Source organism: Colletotrichum destructivum, chromosome 4 (genome assembly GCF_034447905.1).
Source record: "Colletotrichum destructivum chromosome 4, complete sequence".
NCBI classification, from domain to species: domain Eukaryota; kingdom Fungi; phylum Ascomycota; class Sordariomycetes; order Glomerellales; family Glomerellaceae; genus Colletotrichum; species Colletotrichum destructivum.
Window position 1 is genome coordinate 4598353 of NC_085899.1, and position 16468 is coordinate 4614820.

At 56.7% G+C, this 16468-nt stretch overlaps 3 protein-coding genes across 3 annotated transcripts; 2 read left to right on the top strand and 1 right to left on the bottom strand.

The window, feature by feature from the left end:
- Nucleotides 1-858: 858 nt before the first annotated feature.
- On the top strand, nt 859-5399 carry CDEST_07338 (uncharacterized protein). The gene has a single exon (XM_062923497.1). The coding sequence runs from the start codon at nt 1728-1730 to the stop codon at nt 4446-4448; it is 2721 nt and encodes a 906-aa protein (XP_062779548.1). The 5' UTR covers nt 859-1727; the 3' UTR covers nt 4449-5399.
- A 4222-nt stretch (nt 5400-9621) lies between these two features.
- On the top strand, nt 9622-11300 carry CDEST_07339 (Putative alpha/beta hydrolase-1, peptidase S33 tripeptidyl aminopeptidase-like protein; the record flags this gene model as incomplete). The annotated part of the gene is made up of 2 exons (XM_062923498.1): nt 9622-9977; nt 10058-11300. 2 exons carry the CDS (start codon nt 9622-9624, stop codon nt 11298-11300), a joined length of 1599 nt encoding a protein of 532 aa, XP_062779549.1.
- Nucleotides 11301-13097: 1797 nt separating this feature from the next.
- CDEST_07340 (Putative alpha/beta hydrolase-3) lies at nt 13098-16321 on the bottom strand. The gene is made up of 2 exons (XM_062923499.1): nt 15458-16321; nt 13098-15385 (listed from the first exon to the last, which is right to left on the bottom strand). Exons 1-2 carry the CDS (start codon nt 15547-15549, stop codon nt 13297-13299), a joined length of 2181 nt encoding a protein of 726 aa, XP_062779550.1. The 5' UTR covers nt 15550-16321; the 3' UTR covers nt 13098-13296.
- Between the last annotated feature and the right edge of the window lie 147 nt (nt 16322-16468).

A 16468-nucleotide genomic window follows, 5' to 3' on the forward strand; every position in this document is an offset into this window, starting at 1 on the left:
ATGAGATGATACTACTCCCATGTGCAAGTCGAGCCATACCCTCCTTTCAGTCCTTTTAGCACCCGCACGACAAACCCCTGCTTGAAGGACCATCACCACACTTCCCTGCCCCCTCCTCTCTCCAGTGAATCGCGGCACAGCGACCTTATTCTCGAAGCTGTTGCCGATTCGCCATCCACCCATCCATCCATGGTGTCGAACAGGGATCATGGGGCAGGGGTGGGGAGAGGTTCCTGGTGACTTGTCCGAGGTCTCTGGGTCCCCCTCCTCCTCCTCCCCCTCCCCTTCCCTTCCCACTCTACTGTACATACACTGAGTGACTAGCCTGCTGGACTAGGACCCTGGCATCCCAACAGCGCCCACTCTCCGGTCGAAACACGTTAGTTACTTTGGTTGATGAGCATCTTCCCACAGCCCTGTTCGTCCATCCAGCTTTGCCTGGGGCCCTAGTGGCCCAGCGTATGGACAGGGATGCTGCCTAGCCCTCCATCTTTCTTCCTCACTCTCCTCGTCCTCCTCGTCCTCCACTTTCGAGTCTCCAGAGATAATATTTCCGATTCTGCTTTCTCATGAGCGGAGAGGGAAGCAACCCCCCGGCGGAATCCAGACCCCCAATGCCTCGACGGTACCCGTACCATACCGCAAAGCCCATCGTCACTACACACTAAAACCCCCGGCAGTATTGCATCCCGTTGAGTGACATGACAACCCAAGACCACCATACCTTGCCTTTGCCTTTGCCTTTGCGGACGGGTCCCCAAGAGCCCTCTTCCCTGGTCCAGTCTTCCTTGCCCGCTGCTTCCACTGTACTTTGTACCCCGTCTATCACTCAGTACACTAGACGCCGCGTGCTAGGTTGTTGCGGTTGTGTGTGGCAGTTGTCGCATTTCTTCTGCCACCATCCCGCAGACCGCAGAGCCACAACTCTCTCTGGCTTGCTCGTTTCCTACATTTCCCTTCCGTCTTCTGCCCAACAACGACCTGCATCTCGTGCTTGTTCTCTTCTCTCTCCCTCTCCCCCTCTCCCTCTCCCTCTTTCTCTTCCCACTCTCCCTCCCGACTCGTCCCCGTCCCTTATCTATACAAGGCAGCCAGCCCTCCGTCATCCCCGTTTCGTTCCCGCGTTGTTTGGCTTTCCCGCTAGCATAACCAAGAACGGGCCGCCACTCCATCCATCCATCCATCCATCCAACACTTGGACAGGGTTCGAATCGCATCTCTCGCTAACCAAGCCGGCTGCGCTGCGTAACAACAGAGACCCCAAGACTTCCGTCTAGCAACAGCAATATCAGCTTCTCCCCATCCAAAGGAAAGGCATTAGATGCAACACGGCCGAGGTCTCTCCCCTTCTCCCCCCCGCCATCCTGCAGTCAAAACGGCAAAGGTCGGGCAAACAACGTAAGCCACTCGGGGGACATTGAAAATACCCAGGCGTGCTTCAAGTCACACAGAAAGCTGCTGCTGCAACACGACGGGGTTCGTTTCAACATCGCCCAGCTCATATTGCCTGGATACGCAAGGAAGAGAAGGACATAACGACTGGACGGGGGCTCTTCTCTCTGTACATCTCTTTGTCTGTGCCTCTCACTCTAACTTTCTCGCTCTCTTGACTCTTGACGACCACGACCGGTGTTGTGCTCCGAATCCGAGGAAATCGACGATCGTTCTTTTGGAGTCTTGATCACAAACACCTCGAAACCACGCCGAGCTCTGGTCCATCCGCCTGTATGTTTGTTGAGCAACGTCCCCCGATCCTTCACCATCTCGGGGAGCCTGTGGATAGTCCTCTGAGCCAGCCGCGCGAGTACTGGTCGCTCGAACGGCGCTGCTCCACCATGGCCGCGTCGTCGCACAACCCGTATCCGCGATCTCCCAACCCTTCAACGAGGTCGTACGACTCGTCGTCCGTCTCTTCGGCCACCTCTCCCAGACAACCTGCCCAGTACATACCGCGCGGGCTGATGAACACCGGGTCGAGGACAGCAGCGGTGCCGCCCCCTCAGCCTATCGGCATCCCCCCTCCGCTACCGCCAGTCAACCAGAACCAGAATCAGAACCAGAACCAGAACCAGAACGCCTTTACGCCATACACGCCCGTGACGGCCGGCTCGATGATGGGCCGCGACTCACTACCCTCAGCCGACTCGGTGGCGAGCACACCCGGCCCGTCAACGGCGTCGCTGCCACCCATCTCCCAAGCCCAGAAGAGGGCGTACCGGCAGAGGAGGAAGGATCCGAGCTGCGACGCGTGCCGCGAGAGAAAGGTCAAGTGCGACGCCACCGAGACGACGAGCTGCTCCGAGTGCTCCAGCCGCAACGTCAAGTGTCAGTTCACCAAGGAGACGAACCGGCGCATGTCGTCCATCAAGCAGGTGCAGGATCTCGAGAAGCAGATGGAGCGCCTGAGACGAGACAACAGCAACATGAGGCGCATGCTCCAGGAACGGGACGGCGGCGGTGGCGGCGGCAGCGGCAGCGGCAGCGGTGCCATGGACATTGACACGGATGGCCTCGGCCTCGATCAGCTTCCCCTTCTCCAGCTGCCGGAGATCGGCTCCGATCCCAAGCGGAGGAAACGGCCAGCCCCTATCCACGACCTGGCCCGGGCGAGGTCCAACATGCGCATCTTCTCCCGCGGCATCTGGAGACCGCCCTCTCAGTACCACCGCCAGCCGTCGTTGACGACGCCGCTCTTCGACCCCCAGAGACCCGACTTGCCCCCGAGGCAGACGACGGACCAGCTCCTCCACGCGTACTACGGCGCCGCCCACACCATGTTCCCCATCCTCCACTGGCCGACGTTCCAGACGGGCGTCGACGACCTCTACCGGATCGGCAGCGCCAGGTCGGTGCAGCCGGCGTGGCTGTCGACCTTCTTCGCGGCCCTCGCCCTCGGCAGCCTCTTCAGCCAGGACCCCCCGACTCACCGGGCCTACCGGGCGGCCGAGCTGCTCGAAGTCGCCCGGGGCATGATCGACCCCTGGAACAACGACTACGTGCTCGACAACGTGCGCGCGCTGGTGCTCGTCACGCTTTGTCTCAACGAGATGAACCAGCGGTCCGCCGCCTGGACATGGCTCGGCACCGCCGTCCGCGCCGGGCAGGACCTCGGGCTGTACTCAGAGTCCGGCCCGTGGCCCGTCGTCGAAGGCGAGATGCGCCGCCGCGTATGGTGGACCATCTACATCCTCGACCGGAGCCTGGCCCTCGACCTGGGCCGCCCCGTGCTGATCGATGACGCCGACTGCGACGTCTCGCTACCCGCCGGCGTCGACGACCACTACATCCACGAGGGCGGCATCATGGTGCCCCCCGGCCGCGAGCCCCTGAACCACTCCCTCCTGGCCCTGATCAACGTCATCAGGTCCTACTCATCCCTCATCAAGACGCTGGCCGCTCCCGTCGTGGTGCCCACAAGGCTCGCCACTTTCGACCAGCACTTCGTCACCTGCCTACGAGCCTTTCCCTCCGTCTGTGACACCTCTAGCAGGGGGCCGATATCTCCTCACCTCCTGACCCCTTTTGCCTACCTCCTCCACGCTCGCCTCGTCTTACACCGCCATAACCTCTCGCCCAACTGTCCGCCCGACGCCCGCCTCGCCGCCATGGAGCAGTGTACGCACACGGCCCTCGAGACGGCCTCGCTCCTTTCCCGCACGGCCCCGAACCTTGCCGACGGCGCCACCGCCCTCCTCACCACGCACGCCTTCCGCTGCACCCTCTTCCTCCTCCTGGCGGGCTACTGGGACCACGCCACGACGTGCCTGCGCACCCTCGCCTCCATCGACGGGAGACGCGATGTCGCCACTCCCTGCGGCCGCTTCCTCGCCTTCTTCGTGTCCGCCCTCAGCACGAAACGCAGCGAGTACGCCGCCTACGCCGCCAGAGGGACGCCCCCGAAGCCCTTCGCACCGCCTCCTCCTCCTTCTGCTCCTCTGTCCCAGGGCCGCCAGGGCCCGGCGGCGCTCCAGGATGCCCTCCTGCAGGACGAAGAGCTCTTGGCCTACGTGAGCGCCGACCTGCAAGCGGCGCCTGAGTCCGCCTGGATCTGGGCCGGTGGAGAGCGCGAGGCCGCCGCCATCCTGTCCCCGACCTCGCCGGGCTCCATCATCACGGCACAAGGCGGCGGCGGCGGCGGTGGCGGCGCCAGCAGCGGCCTATTCAGCGTCGAGCAGCGGACGGGTCTCAGCGAGGACGAGATCAAGGATTGGGGCGGCTGGGAGCGCCTCGAGGCGGCCGTCCGAGGGCTGGCGACCGGGAACGCGACGACGACGACTCCCACGCCCACGTCCGCGACGTGGTCCGCCCTGCCGGCCGGCATCAAGACCGAGGGCACGCCGACGCTGCCCAGCATCATGACGGCCGCCGAGGGGGGCAGCAACGACAGCCCGACTGCGAGCACCAAGGGCCGGCCCCAGGACAGATTGAGCATTGCAAACATCATCTAGAGGAGGTGGTGAAGGGGGAGGGAGGGTTGGCCCAACCAAAGGGGCTGGGCCGGTTGGATTGGAATATCCTTTATGAAAGCCCCCCCTTAGAGGATGTATACACACAACTTGGGGTTGATACATCACCAAACGACGCCAGGCCAAACAAACTCATGACCGTTTACGAACGTCACGGAAACGAACCCGGTCGGGCCACGTCAGAAAGAGCTACGGATTGGCTTTGCTCACGATGGTCCACCAACCACCAAACACACAAGTCAAGCTGCCGAAGTCCTGGTATAGGACTCCGTTGTACGATAATGTGTTGACCAAGAAAAGGAGAAGGGCTTTTAGACACCGTCTTCGTTGCGGAAATTCCTTCTCTCTTGCTGCGTCAACTTATCTTTTCCCAATTATTTCAACTACTTCAACCCTATTTATTGTACCAGTCGTTCTCGCAACATATTCGAGCAGGTGCAGCGCGCAATCCTCCAACCGTTCTTCAAACACCATAATGTCTACACACTTGTGCATACCACCGATGGAAGGGGGGGGGGGGGATTGCGGTCGAGGGATGGACTCGTGTATTTATCTTTTCTTGTTTACATTTTGTCACAGCCTGGCTCGCTGGATGACTGGGCGGTGGGTTCAAGCAGTTGTCAAGACTTGGACGAAAAGCCCTCTACTGAGTTTTGGGCATGGCGAGGAATGGACTTGAGGGCAAGGGGATGAAAGCCTGGAAAGTCTGAATAGGTGGTTGATTTCGGGCGAAGGTGTTGGACACTCTTTCTTCAGGTTATCTGGGGGTAGGATGTGGAAAAGGCCGGGCCTTTTCCCTCGGAGCAGCACCCGGCGAAGAGGATGAACGAGCTGGCTCCGGTCTTGGCTTTCTGTTGTCCATTTCTACTGTTCATCTTTACTTGTTTCCCGTTTTTTTCTATCTTTTATCATACTCTTTTTTTTTTATTCTCGACATTTTCGATCAACCCTCGTCAAGCGCTCCTTTTGCACGGATATGGAACGAAAACGGTCGGGGGAGGCATTTTAACCCATCTCGGTATTATTTGGAACATAGAGACTATGTACAAACAAAGCAAGATCGGAGTTCAGGGTCTGTTTCTCACCCTCCAGATCAAGATTACAAACACTGTTCAGTTTCTGTAAGAATTTCGGCTGAATAGAAACCGAGCTTGGTAAACTCCGTTTGAGAGGAGCGGATTTGGAGCACTCGCCAGCCGATGTAGCAAAGTAGTCGCTAGTAACGGCGGCCTGGCTGACAAGAATTCGGTTGTATGCCATATCCAACCATCGTCAGAATCGCTAAAGCACACCACACGAACCAATTTGATGTCCTTCACGAAAACCGAGTGCCAAGCATTGCTATCCTGGGCGTGAAAACTACATTGGGAAAAGGCCGTTAACAGCTCTGTCTCGTGGCAGGCTGAGCCTTACACCTACGTCTCACAGCATCTATCCCCAAGTTGACGAATACTCAAATCACGAACCTCCAAACACTGTCAGGGTTGAGGGACGAGGTCTCTCCATGCTCATTAGCCTCACTGAGCTCTGTACCTGACCACCACTCTCCACGAACCCGGTGACACGGACGATGTTCCAGTCAAATCCAAACCAACCCGTCTCCAACTGACAAAGAGTAAACAAGTCGGTGACAGTTCTTGAAGCGCACTAGATGTCACAGTCTTTCCCCTGGAACCGTGGTGCTGCGGCCTCGCGTGTCACTCGCCCTCGTCCCGGCGTGTGAGTCTCGAGGAGGGGTGGGGGGGTTGGAGAGAAAGAGGCTTGGGTGATGATGTTGACACAAATTTCCCGGTTCCGCTATACCAACCGCTCGTAACGACCTAAAGCAAGCTTCGTTGGGCTTTTCTTATCAGTGGGCAGTGAGCTCGGTCGGTTCTGCGGTCTTCTGAATCTGCGACGAGATGTGGAGAATCGGCAGGTTAACCAGACAGTCGACTGAAAGTCTGACCATGAGATGCCAGCCAGCGGCGGGAAGGGAAACGCCCGAGGATGGACGGGTGGGGAGGGGGGAGAGGGCAGGGGGAGGGGGGGAGTGATCGTGGAACCCCAAGGAAAGGATGGAGGCTGATATGGCCCCCAGGTTATAGGCTGCTACATCTCACAAACAATGACAAGCGTCCAGAGGTTGCAAGCAGACTCTGTGTCTCTACCTGGCGGCCGGCATCACCCCTCTTGGGTCTGACTAGCGGGCCGGTTCCCTCACTCACGCGGAACCGGTCCCAAGATGCGTGTCACAACCAGCACAGGGGTGGACGGGAAACCCGTTTTCGATGGCAGACTTCTGTGCCAACGTCCCTCCCCCTGCAATGCGTGCTTTGTGAGGGTGGTGGTGTGGACCACTAGGAAAACGTAGTGTTGGAGGGTTTGGACTTACACCTTTTTGACGGCGATAACCCGTCTGGGTCTTGGAGTGATGCCAGCATAGCCCTCTTGATCGGCTGGAGGTGTCCGGCCGTCAAGTCTTCACTTTGCGGTCTGTTTTGTGTCGTGAGTCGTATCCCCTTCCCAACCTCTCCGCCCGACTCGGCGGAGCATGGCCGGCTAAACGAAAACGAAGCTCATGAACCCCCCAATCCCTCCCCATCGTCTCGCAACACACCCACCCACTCATGAGCCAAGAGATCCCCGCAAGCTTAAAATCGCTGATCACTAGGACCCCGACGGCAAGGGAAGATCAAAAAGTCGAAGCTAGAGGGGCGACCTGGGACACGAGGCTTTCGCGCGTGTTCTAGGGGGGTCTCGCATCCGCCTCTGGGGCTAGATCAGGGGCTTCCGAGTGTCCGAATGTTGACTGGGTCATCACAAGTCACTATCGACGGCACCAAACCGTCACGTTCATGGCGTTACAGTGGGACTTGGGGTCTTCTTCTGACCCTTCGTTCTCTCCCACTTCCGTGGAGACTCAGTGGCTCAGCCAATTCAGATGGAATTTTTACCGCGGGACAACACTTGGTTCCCTCATCAATTACGTGGGTCTTGTGGTTATGTTCTCGGCCTCCAGCAAACCAGCAGAAAGGTCCCTTACGACATTGCTGGTAACTTGAGGCACAGTTGAGTTTGGGTTGTCAGTATAGATACAGACTAGTCAGACTCATGTCAATGACACCACGGAGAAAAGCGGCGACAAGCTTTTCATAACGCCCGTTTCTTGGTGTGCAGCTTCCAGCCCTTGCTTGTATGAGCGCCAGTTGCCAGCGGCAAGATGTCACAAGATGGCTTGTTGTTGACGTTGGTCGCAAACATGACTGTGCAGTTCACCAGTGACCAGCTAGCTCGCAGTCGTGAAACCCGAATCAGCAGCAGACGAGGCGCGGCTCTCCGATAATTGACCCAGTAATAGATACAATTTCGTAGGGAGCCATAGCTAAGGTGCGCATCACTCAATAGGAACGGAAGTTGGACTGGGCAGATGGATGTGCAACGGCCGACAAAACCACAAAAAGATAACCCGAAGAGTGGCTGTGCCAATCGCGGTGAGGATTTGAGCCTCACGCGGGGGTCGAACCCGCAACCTTGAGATTAAGAGTCTCACGCTCTACCGATTGAGCTAGCAAGGCGGGTTATTATTGGATGTTGAGAACCCACCCCGTAATTGTATCTCAAGATCCCTGAGTGGATGCGTTCCTACCATTCATTCATTAATCCAATTGTTGCACAGCATATTTTACTTAGTAGACTATAACGTCTTCCAGCAAGGCTATAATTATAGCAAAATGACCTTCATCTTGAAAGATAATGCTGCTTTACGGAAGGCTAATTGAAGTGGAGTTGGAAGAGTATGCTTTAGGTACCATCTTCTTGTTGCGTCTTTATCTACCTTAAAAGAAAAACAAAACTGGGATTCTAGCCGATGGCCTGCTTGTAAAGTTTGTAGTTGCTCTAGGATTCTTCGCTCTTAGTCTCGTGGCAAGGAAGAAAATCAGCTAGATGATGTTGAACACCGCCGGCAACCGCCGAGCCATATTTCCTTATGCTGAAGTCTGTATCCATTTTCTTAAGCTTAAACTTCGTCATCCTCTCTTTCAAAGGCCCCCAGGAAACAAGTGGTTGTACTTGACGCTGTCTAAATTTTTAATCTTGATTGCTTTGTCAAGGTGACTTTACTTACTGAGTGTGCTAATGGTATTGATCATGTTTAGAATGAAACAGATCTTGTAATTGTAAGTCCTAGGCTTAGAATACACAAAGGTCGTCGCAATGATTTTGCGCTGGTAGAAGTAGAAATATGTTTAAAATCCTAACTCTTTGCATTGTAAGGATCTTTTCTCATAGTGTAGGAGACAAGCATCCGGGCTTTGAGCTCCGAACTTGATCTGACCCTCGCCCCCCAGCCTTCTTGATCTTCGCGGGCGACCTAGTGTGGCCACGATCACAGCACATTAGTGGGCGCCCCATCGCATAAGAGAGATCACAAAAGGGTCCCGATATACAGAGAAAGAAGGAACGAACGTTTTTCCAAACATTCTGACGGAATCGGGGAGCGCAAACAACTACGGCTTCGGTACGGCATAAGAGGATAAACATCCAGCGACCTTACACCCGCCGTACACACAACCTGATTCTGCGTGTTCGGGCCCACAGATTGCGAAGGATTTGAACGGCTTCTCCTGTAAGTCATCGACAAGGAACATGTATACTTTCCTTCGATTGAATGCCAGAAAGTGAATGAGCCTGGAAGCATATCATGGACTTGTATTTTGGGCGATGTTGAGGTTAGTCAAGCCCTCGACACGAAACCCCGAAACTCCCGACTCACCTTAACAACCAATACGAAATCCATGAATCCATTGTCGATTGCTTTCATGGCAGCCGCCACGAGCCATTCAAGCTTCGCCATCATTACTACCACGGTCACTGCCATGATGGTTTGCGTGAAGCAATCAAGCTAGAGTCCTTTGCTTGCAGTACGCGGGCACGTAGGATTGGGGGCAGGGGTTGACATGACGATGGCCACGCGGCCCTGTGGCGGCGGAGCAAAAATTACGACAGGACCGCATGCACGAGGAATCCCACGAGATGCTAGAGTGATTCCTGGAAACGAATGCACTTAATCAATAAAATGATCAAATAATAAAAGACATGCAAATCGCTAAGTATTGCTGATGTTTTACTCCCTGCTCACCATAAAGTATTCAACTCAAGAAACACTTCCACCATGCTCGTCCAGACTACAATCTCCTCACTCGCCCTCGCTGGCACAGTGTCTTCCACTCTGGCTGCTCGCTCCCCGTTCAAATGGGGATCCTGTGGATTCGACGGCGAGGCTGGAGCCACCGTCAAGTACGAGTGCAGCAACTTCACTGTCCCTCTCGACTACCTCGACAGCGCCGCCAACAAGACGCTCAACCTCCAGGTGACGCGTGTACCCGCCGTCAACGGCGATTCTCAGGGCAGCATCTTCTTTAACTTTGGCGGACCCGGTTCCGGAGCGCGGAAGACTCTGGTTGACAAGGCCGAGCAGCTTCTGGTGATTACGGAGGGGAAATATGACCTCGTCGGCTGGGACCCTCGGTAAGGAAACCCCCTTGAGATTGGGTTTGCCTCCCGAGACAAGGCTGTGTACTACTGCGCGACTAACACGGTTCTTTCAGGGGTGTTGCCACCACGTCTCCGTTCAAATGCTACGGCGACGCCGAGAGGCCGGTAGTTATGCAAAGGCACCGCGTGAACGATGCTTTTGGCCCCGAGGACCGGACTGCCCTCGCACGCATGTGGGCATCGGCCGGAAATGTGGCCAACGACTGCCTCAACTCGAAGGAGCAGACGTCCGAGATGGGCGAGCTCATCGGCACGGGCTACCTGGCTCGCGACCTGATGCGGCTGAACGACGCCCTCGAGGGCCCCGACTCCCTGCTCAACTACTGGGGCATCTCCTACGGCACCATCCTCGGCACTACCGTGGCTGCCATGTTCCCCGACAGGATGGGCCGTGTGATGCTCGACGGCAACGTAAACGTCCCTCAATGGTACAACGGCTACGACACAATCTGGTGGAGCGACGTTGACAACGCTGTCTTCGACTATTTCGACCGCTGCGTCAAGGCCGGACCCGGCCTCTGCCCTCTGGCGGCGCGCAACGAGTCCGCCGATGTGCTCACAAAGAACCTGTACGGGCTCATGGACGAGTTGCGCCGTCTTCCCATTCCCCTCGGCGGCGCCACCGTCATGGACGCCTCGGCCTTCAAGCTGGTCTTCCGCGCCGTACTATACGGGAACACCCTGTGGCCGACCTTCGCCACCATTTTGAACGAACTCTTCAAGCCCGCCGACCAGCACAACCTGAAGGCCATCTCCAGCATCTGGCTCCCCGTCGTCAAAGCCACCGATACCATGGGCAGCCTGAAAGACGAGTCCCTCTTCGGCATCTACTGCAGCGACAAGAACACCCGCACCGACTCCTTCGAGGACATCTTCGCCGTGAGCGAGGAGCTGAAGCGCGTCTCCAAGGCCCTCGGCGAGGTCCACAACAACCTCGTCTACCTCTGCGCCCGCTGGCCGTTTCACGCCAAGGGCGGCTGGGAGAGTAGCTGGAACGAGACCATCGAGACGGCGAACCCCATGCTCTTCGTCGGCCCGAGATACGACCCCGTCACGCCCATCAGCAATGCCTACAACAACAGCGGCGTCTTCTTGGGCTCCGGCGTTCTCACGCACGGCGGCATCGGCCACGGCGTCACCAGCCACCCTTCGCTCTGCACTGCCAAGGCCATCCGGGCCTACTTCCGGCATGGCGAGCTGCCGGCCGAGGACTTGAACTGCACCGCTGATCACGACGCCTTTGACACGAGCAAGACTTGGAAGGATTCATACCTCCCTGAGCTCAGCTGGGAATAAGGCACTGGCTGGGGATATCCTGCACCCAAACCATTCTGCTTCTTCTGCGACACTACAACTTTTCACCTGTGTAGGAGTAATGGCGGTGACTGGGGATTGTTAAGAGGTCAGACATCGAACCGTATGCTGCTTCATATTATGTGTCAGCAGCAGCGATACGTTGTATACGTTACTAGACAACATATAGCGACCAGCGTTACAACTCACGATTGGCATCATTAGTTCGAGACATATGAGTAGCGAGCCGAAATGATTTAGCTTAGCCTTGTTCTACGGCTACACTAGTCCCATATTGGCCAGGTTTCCAAGGTTGCTCGTTTCAACATATTGCTAGCAAAGCCTCAGCAAGTACCGCTAAGATGTTGGAGTTTCTTGTCACTCCCCTTTAGATATTTACAATTCTGGCCACTTCCAGAGAGCCTTACATGTGGAGGTCTCTTTCCTTGCCATTGTCCTTCTCAGCAAGCTCGTTCCCCCTGCACGGTTGGAAGGAGCCGCAAGTTTGTGTGCCTGTCCTAAATCTCTACCAGGAAAAGAACTACGCCGCAGCTTCTGATAATTAAGTGTGAATATCCAAGACCGTTCTTCACGAGGGCCGATAGAGGTTCCGGGTGGCGTCTATCAGGTCAAGGGGGGGGGGGGGGGGGGGGGTCGATGGCTCTGTGGTAATCGTGTCATCCAACTTTGTCGAGGAACTGAATGCCAGGGGAACAAATGTCATCGAAATGCCTGCTGCGAGCCAGAATGTGAGAGTCTCACCCAATGAACAGGTTCTGAAGATGAAACTAAGACAATGACTGATCAACCTGCAAGTAGCGAGTTGTTGGCGGTTACGAGGTGGCTGCGGATTGCGGACCATCTGCTATTCCACTTAGCACAAGGGGATTTGACACGCCAGGTCGGGGTGTAAAGGGTGAAACAGTTTCCACGGGTGTCTGATGTAAATACAACGTATGCGATCGATACTTACACTGAAAAAAAGCGCATTACTCCCTGGCATGCGAGAAGTGGTCAAGTGCGCATGCTCCCTATACCTGCCCCATGGTAAAGGTGGGTAGTTCGCTCGGAAAGCATGAAGAACCTACCACGCCTGGTAGCAAGAAAACGTGGTTAGTGCTTTACAACCCATCTCACGATGACGGCCATGAACTCGACTGAAATCGTGCCCGTGGCATCTCTCGAAACGTTCCCCTTGCTCGGTGCTGACGCTCACGCCAAGAGAGTGTACATCCTCTTTTCAAACCTTTTCGCCAAGAAAGCAGAGCCTATCTCAATGCCGTCGTGGATATGCAGCAATGCGAGGACAGATTAGAAGACCTCCTGTTCGCCAAAGGAATGGATCCGGGTGCAGAGCTGACCCTGGTCCCGGCCTTCCGAGGGAGACATGCCCGTCGACGTCGTCGAGCGCCTCACTTCACGGCATTGGCAAAGTGACGTTGACCAAGGTGGCCAAGATGGGTCTGATTGTGGCTGCTGCATCTTTCTACGCTGTCGATTCCATCATCAGCAGCTCGCAGGAGAAGATGCTGTTGTTGAACGGCCACATTCCGACTAAGCTCCAGGCGATGGCCGATTGAACCTATCAACACTACTAGATCTTTGTTGCGTGCAGAGAGAGGCCATAGAACCCATAAATGCTCAGGTGCTGGCCTAAAGCGGAATTTGGCGTGCTGAGACTTTATACCTGAAATTGACCGGTCTACATGTACCAGCTAGCCCTGACCAAAAGGCCATAGGAGGGAGACTTATTCAGATTCCAGCCAAGAACAACTTAGATATTGAAGTAGCCATCAGGAGTAGTGACACAGAGAGCATTGTATCTATAAAACGTGGTACTACCTGTCATGTATACAAGCTTCGTTGGCGAATCCAATCTACAAACAATCTACCACCCCACAAGCGAACAGCGGAACCGTGTCATCAAAAAACAAAATACCTAGTCGCTTCCAAATCATGATGGGCACCAATCGTCGTACAAGTACAGCTCCCACCCTGCTCACTCTTGTCCCCCTACGCCCGTGAGACCGCCAGCAAGCCCTTGCATCCTCCTGCCGAGCAGGTCATCTGTACTCTTGAGCTTCACCAGGCTCGCACTAGCGCTCTTGGTCGCGGCTCTGGCCCGGCCGTTCTTCTTCTTACCGCCTGTTTCGGCTTTCTCTACAATCGATTCGCCCTCGTCCATGGGCTGCGGCTCCTGGGTCAGCGTGTTCCTCCGATTAGCCCTCGTCATGCCAATCTCCAACGGACGATCCTCGTCACCGCTCGACTCGGCACGGGTGTGGTGACGGCCTTCGGTGTTGCCATTTGTGACGGGCCCGCCAGCTCGTCGGCGTCCACGGCTCTCGCGCTCGCGGACGGCGTCAGCGGAGGCAAAGATCTCCGTGATCCACTCGGCGGACCTCTCAAAGTGCCGCCACGCCGGCGGGTAGACGGTGGGGAACTGCAAGAAGCCGTGAGAGATACCGGGGATAAGCATCACCTCGGCGACGTCCTTGGGGTTGAAGACAGGTTCGAGGCCGTCGCCAAAGTCGGAGCGCTCAGAGCGGGCTTGGTCGAACATGGACTCCTTGACCTTGCGCAGACGTGCGGAGAATATGACGGTATCGTCGACGAGCGGGTCCCGCTCGCCCGTCAGGAAGTAAACCTTGGGGAAGCGGGCGAGGAGAGAGTCGGGGGTCAGGACGGGGGAGAGGAGGTAGTCTTTGCTGAAGTCAGGACGGTTGTGGGGGCCGATGTAGAGGATGATCATGGCGCGCATCATCTCGGGAGTGAGCACGCGATCGTTGAAGTAAGAGATCATGGAGGACATGGCGAGGCGGGTTCGCAGGGGCTCCGAGTGGTGGGAAGTGCTCTGCTTGCGCTTGGCGTCGGCGGTCGAGAACTGCGAGTTGGAAGGCCCTTGAGGGCCGCCATGCGAGTATTCGGGATGGGGGCTGGCCAGGGCCTGTTGTGACGCAATCTCGACCTCCTTGGCGGTCAATTCCGTAGATTGCTTATTCGAGCCATCGTCCTCGTCATCTGTTTGGTGGGGTGTGCCGATCAAGTCATTGTACTGTGCGCTCTTCCTCCTAATGATGGACTGGTTGGTGCTCCTCAGCCTTCTGTCCTTCATCAGCGACATTTGCTCGTCTGACATCCAGTTTCCAATGTTCATGTCGAGTGCCGGGTAGAAGAGAACCAGGCCATCCGGCAGCGGCAGGTCTCCCGTGCTCGAGTAACGGCGCATGGGGACCGAGGTTCGCTCGACGATCATTAGGGTCGTCGCCGTCGCCAGGTTGCCGCCGGCACTGTCACCCGTCAGGACGACCCTGGGCGTCTCTCTCCCGGACATGCCGATACATCTTCCCTTGCTACGGATAAGGGTGGTGTACACATCGAAACACTCGTTCAAAGCATAGGGGTAGGGGAACTCGGGGGCCTTTTTATAATCCAGACTCAGAACCGGCATTCCCGTCTTGGACGCCCAAGCGAATAACTTGTCGTCATTGCAGCGAGGGTCCATGGCTACGAAGCCACCGCCGGGGATATCCAGCACGATCCTATTGTGCCGGGCGAGATCCGTCAATGGGCCATCGAAATAGAGCCAAGCCGATACGGGCTCCTTGTAATCACTGCCCGCAGGTCGCGGGATACGGATGGCGCGTGGCGGCCAGCGGGAGAAGCGGGGTCGCATCAGGCCCTGGAAGAAGCGCAGGTAAGGTGTCGTTCCCTTGTCCCACGACACGCGCAGGTGCTCGACGGTCAACATGCCGCGCACCTTGCGCACTTTCTCATCGGCCTTCTCGGCGGCGAACATATAGAAAACGGAGAAGACGATGCTGGCGAGGTCGCGCAGCCACTTTGCGCGAATCTTCATGGCGGTCCAGAAGCCGGCATCCAGGGCGGTCAAGATCCATGTGGCGCGAAAGTAGGTGGCATCGTACATGTTGGCCATGGGTTCGGGGCTCGCGAGGCCGACAAGAGTGCTGAAGTGTCGAGCTGCGTAGAGATAGATCATGGTGATGACAACCGTCTGCCATGTAGTGAGGCGCTTGGTCGTCAGCTTCGAGAGGAAACGGATCACGGGCGGGCCGTGGGGATGGCCTCTGTGGCACAAGGACGGTCAGCATAGTGTCGTAACGAGGATCGCACAGGTTTCGGAACGTCGCATCACGTACCGGAAGATGTATGCTGACCAGAAAGCCAGCACCGCCAGCACTTGGAGGCGGCGCGACTTGACCGACGGCCTTCCCAAGACGTGGTCGATCATGGTGGGTGGCGGATGCTACGTATCGACAGCAGCCAAAGGGAATCGTCGTGGAAGAGAATAAATGGATTGTTTGTAGGTTCCGTCACGAACTCATGGACCTGGGCACTGAGAGAGCAGCCGAGAAGGGGGGGGTACACAGTAGGCTGACCAAGCAACAGCACAAAACCACGAGGTCGTGGCTGGGACGGAGCTGGCGTCGGACTCGTCGACGGGACGGCGCAGCGCGAGTAATGCGATAGCTCAGGGCCAAAAGCCCATGGCAAGGTGGCGGGACCCGGGAAAGCGCTTGGCAAAGGAACAGCAATTACGGACAGCTCGGGGCCACGGACCGCCGCTCGGTGCCTTGGGTGATTTTCGAAAAAATAGACGCCCGCGATCCTCCTTTAGCCAGTTGGGATCGTACGTGTACGTGCTGGAGGGAAGTGGCAGGAGAGAGGGCCAGATGGCAGGCGGAAGAGGGGGAAGTTCCCAGGTCGAGTTGGATGGATGGAGGAATGAATGACGGTGTTTCGGAATGGCGGAGCGGAATGATGGGAGAAGGAGAAGAACCAGAAGGAGATGAACCGTCAAAGAACAGAGCTGTATTACCGGTAGGAAGAGAAGAGGCGACGACGAGACGACAATGGTAGTGGTGACAACGGGAGCAGAGGCTCCTCCACGAGAGAGGGTCCCGACCCAGGCTTGTCAGGGTATTGGCGGCACATGTTTCAATGTGGGAGAGAGCGTCGGTTTGCCTTGGTGGCTCGGTTCAATTGCTGGCTTCAGACGTGAGATGGTGACGTTTGTTTGGTTGTTTTGGGGGCGGGCGCGCAGCTGACATGTGAAGAGGGCCCTGACTATCCAGGTACGTACTCACACACCTGCCGGAGAGAGAACGTGACCCGCCCGGGGTAGAGGGGCACGCGGGCACTTCGGCCTA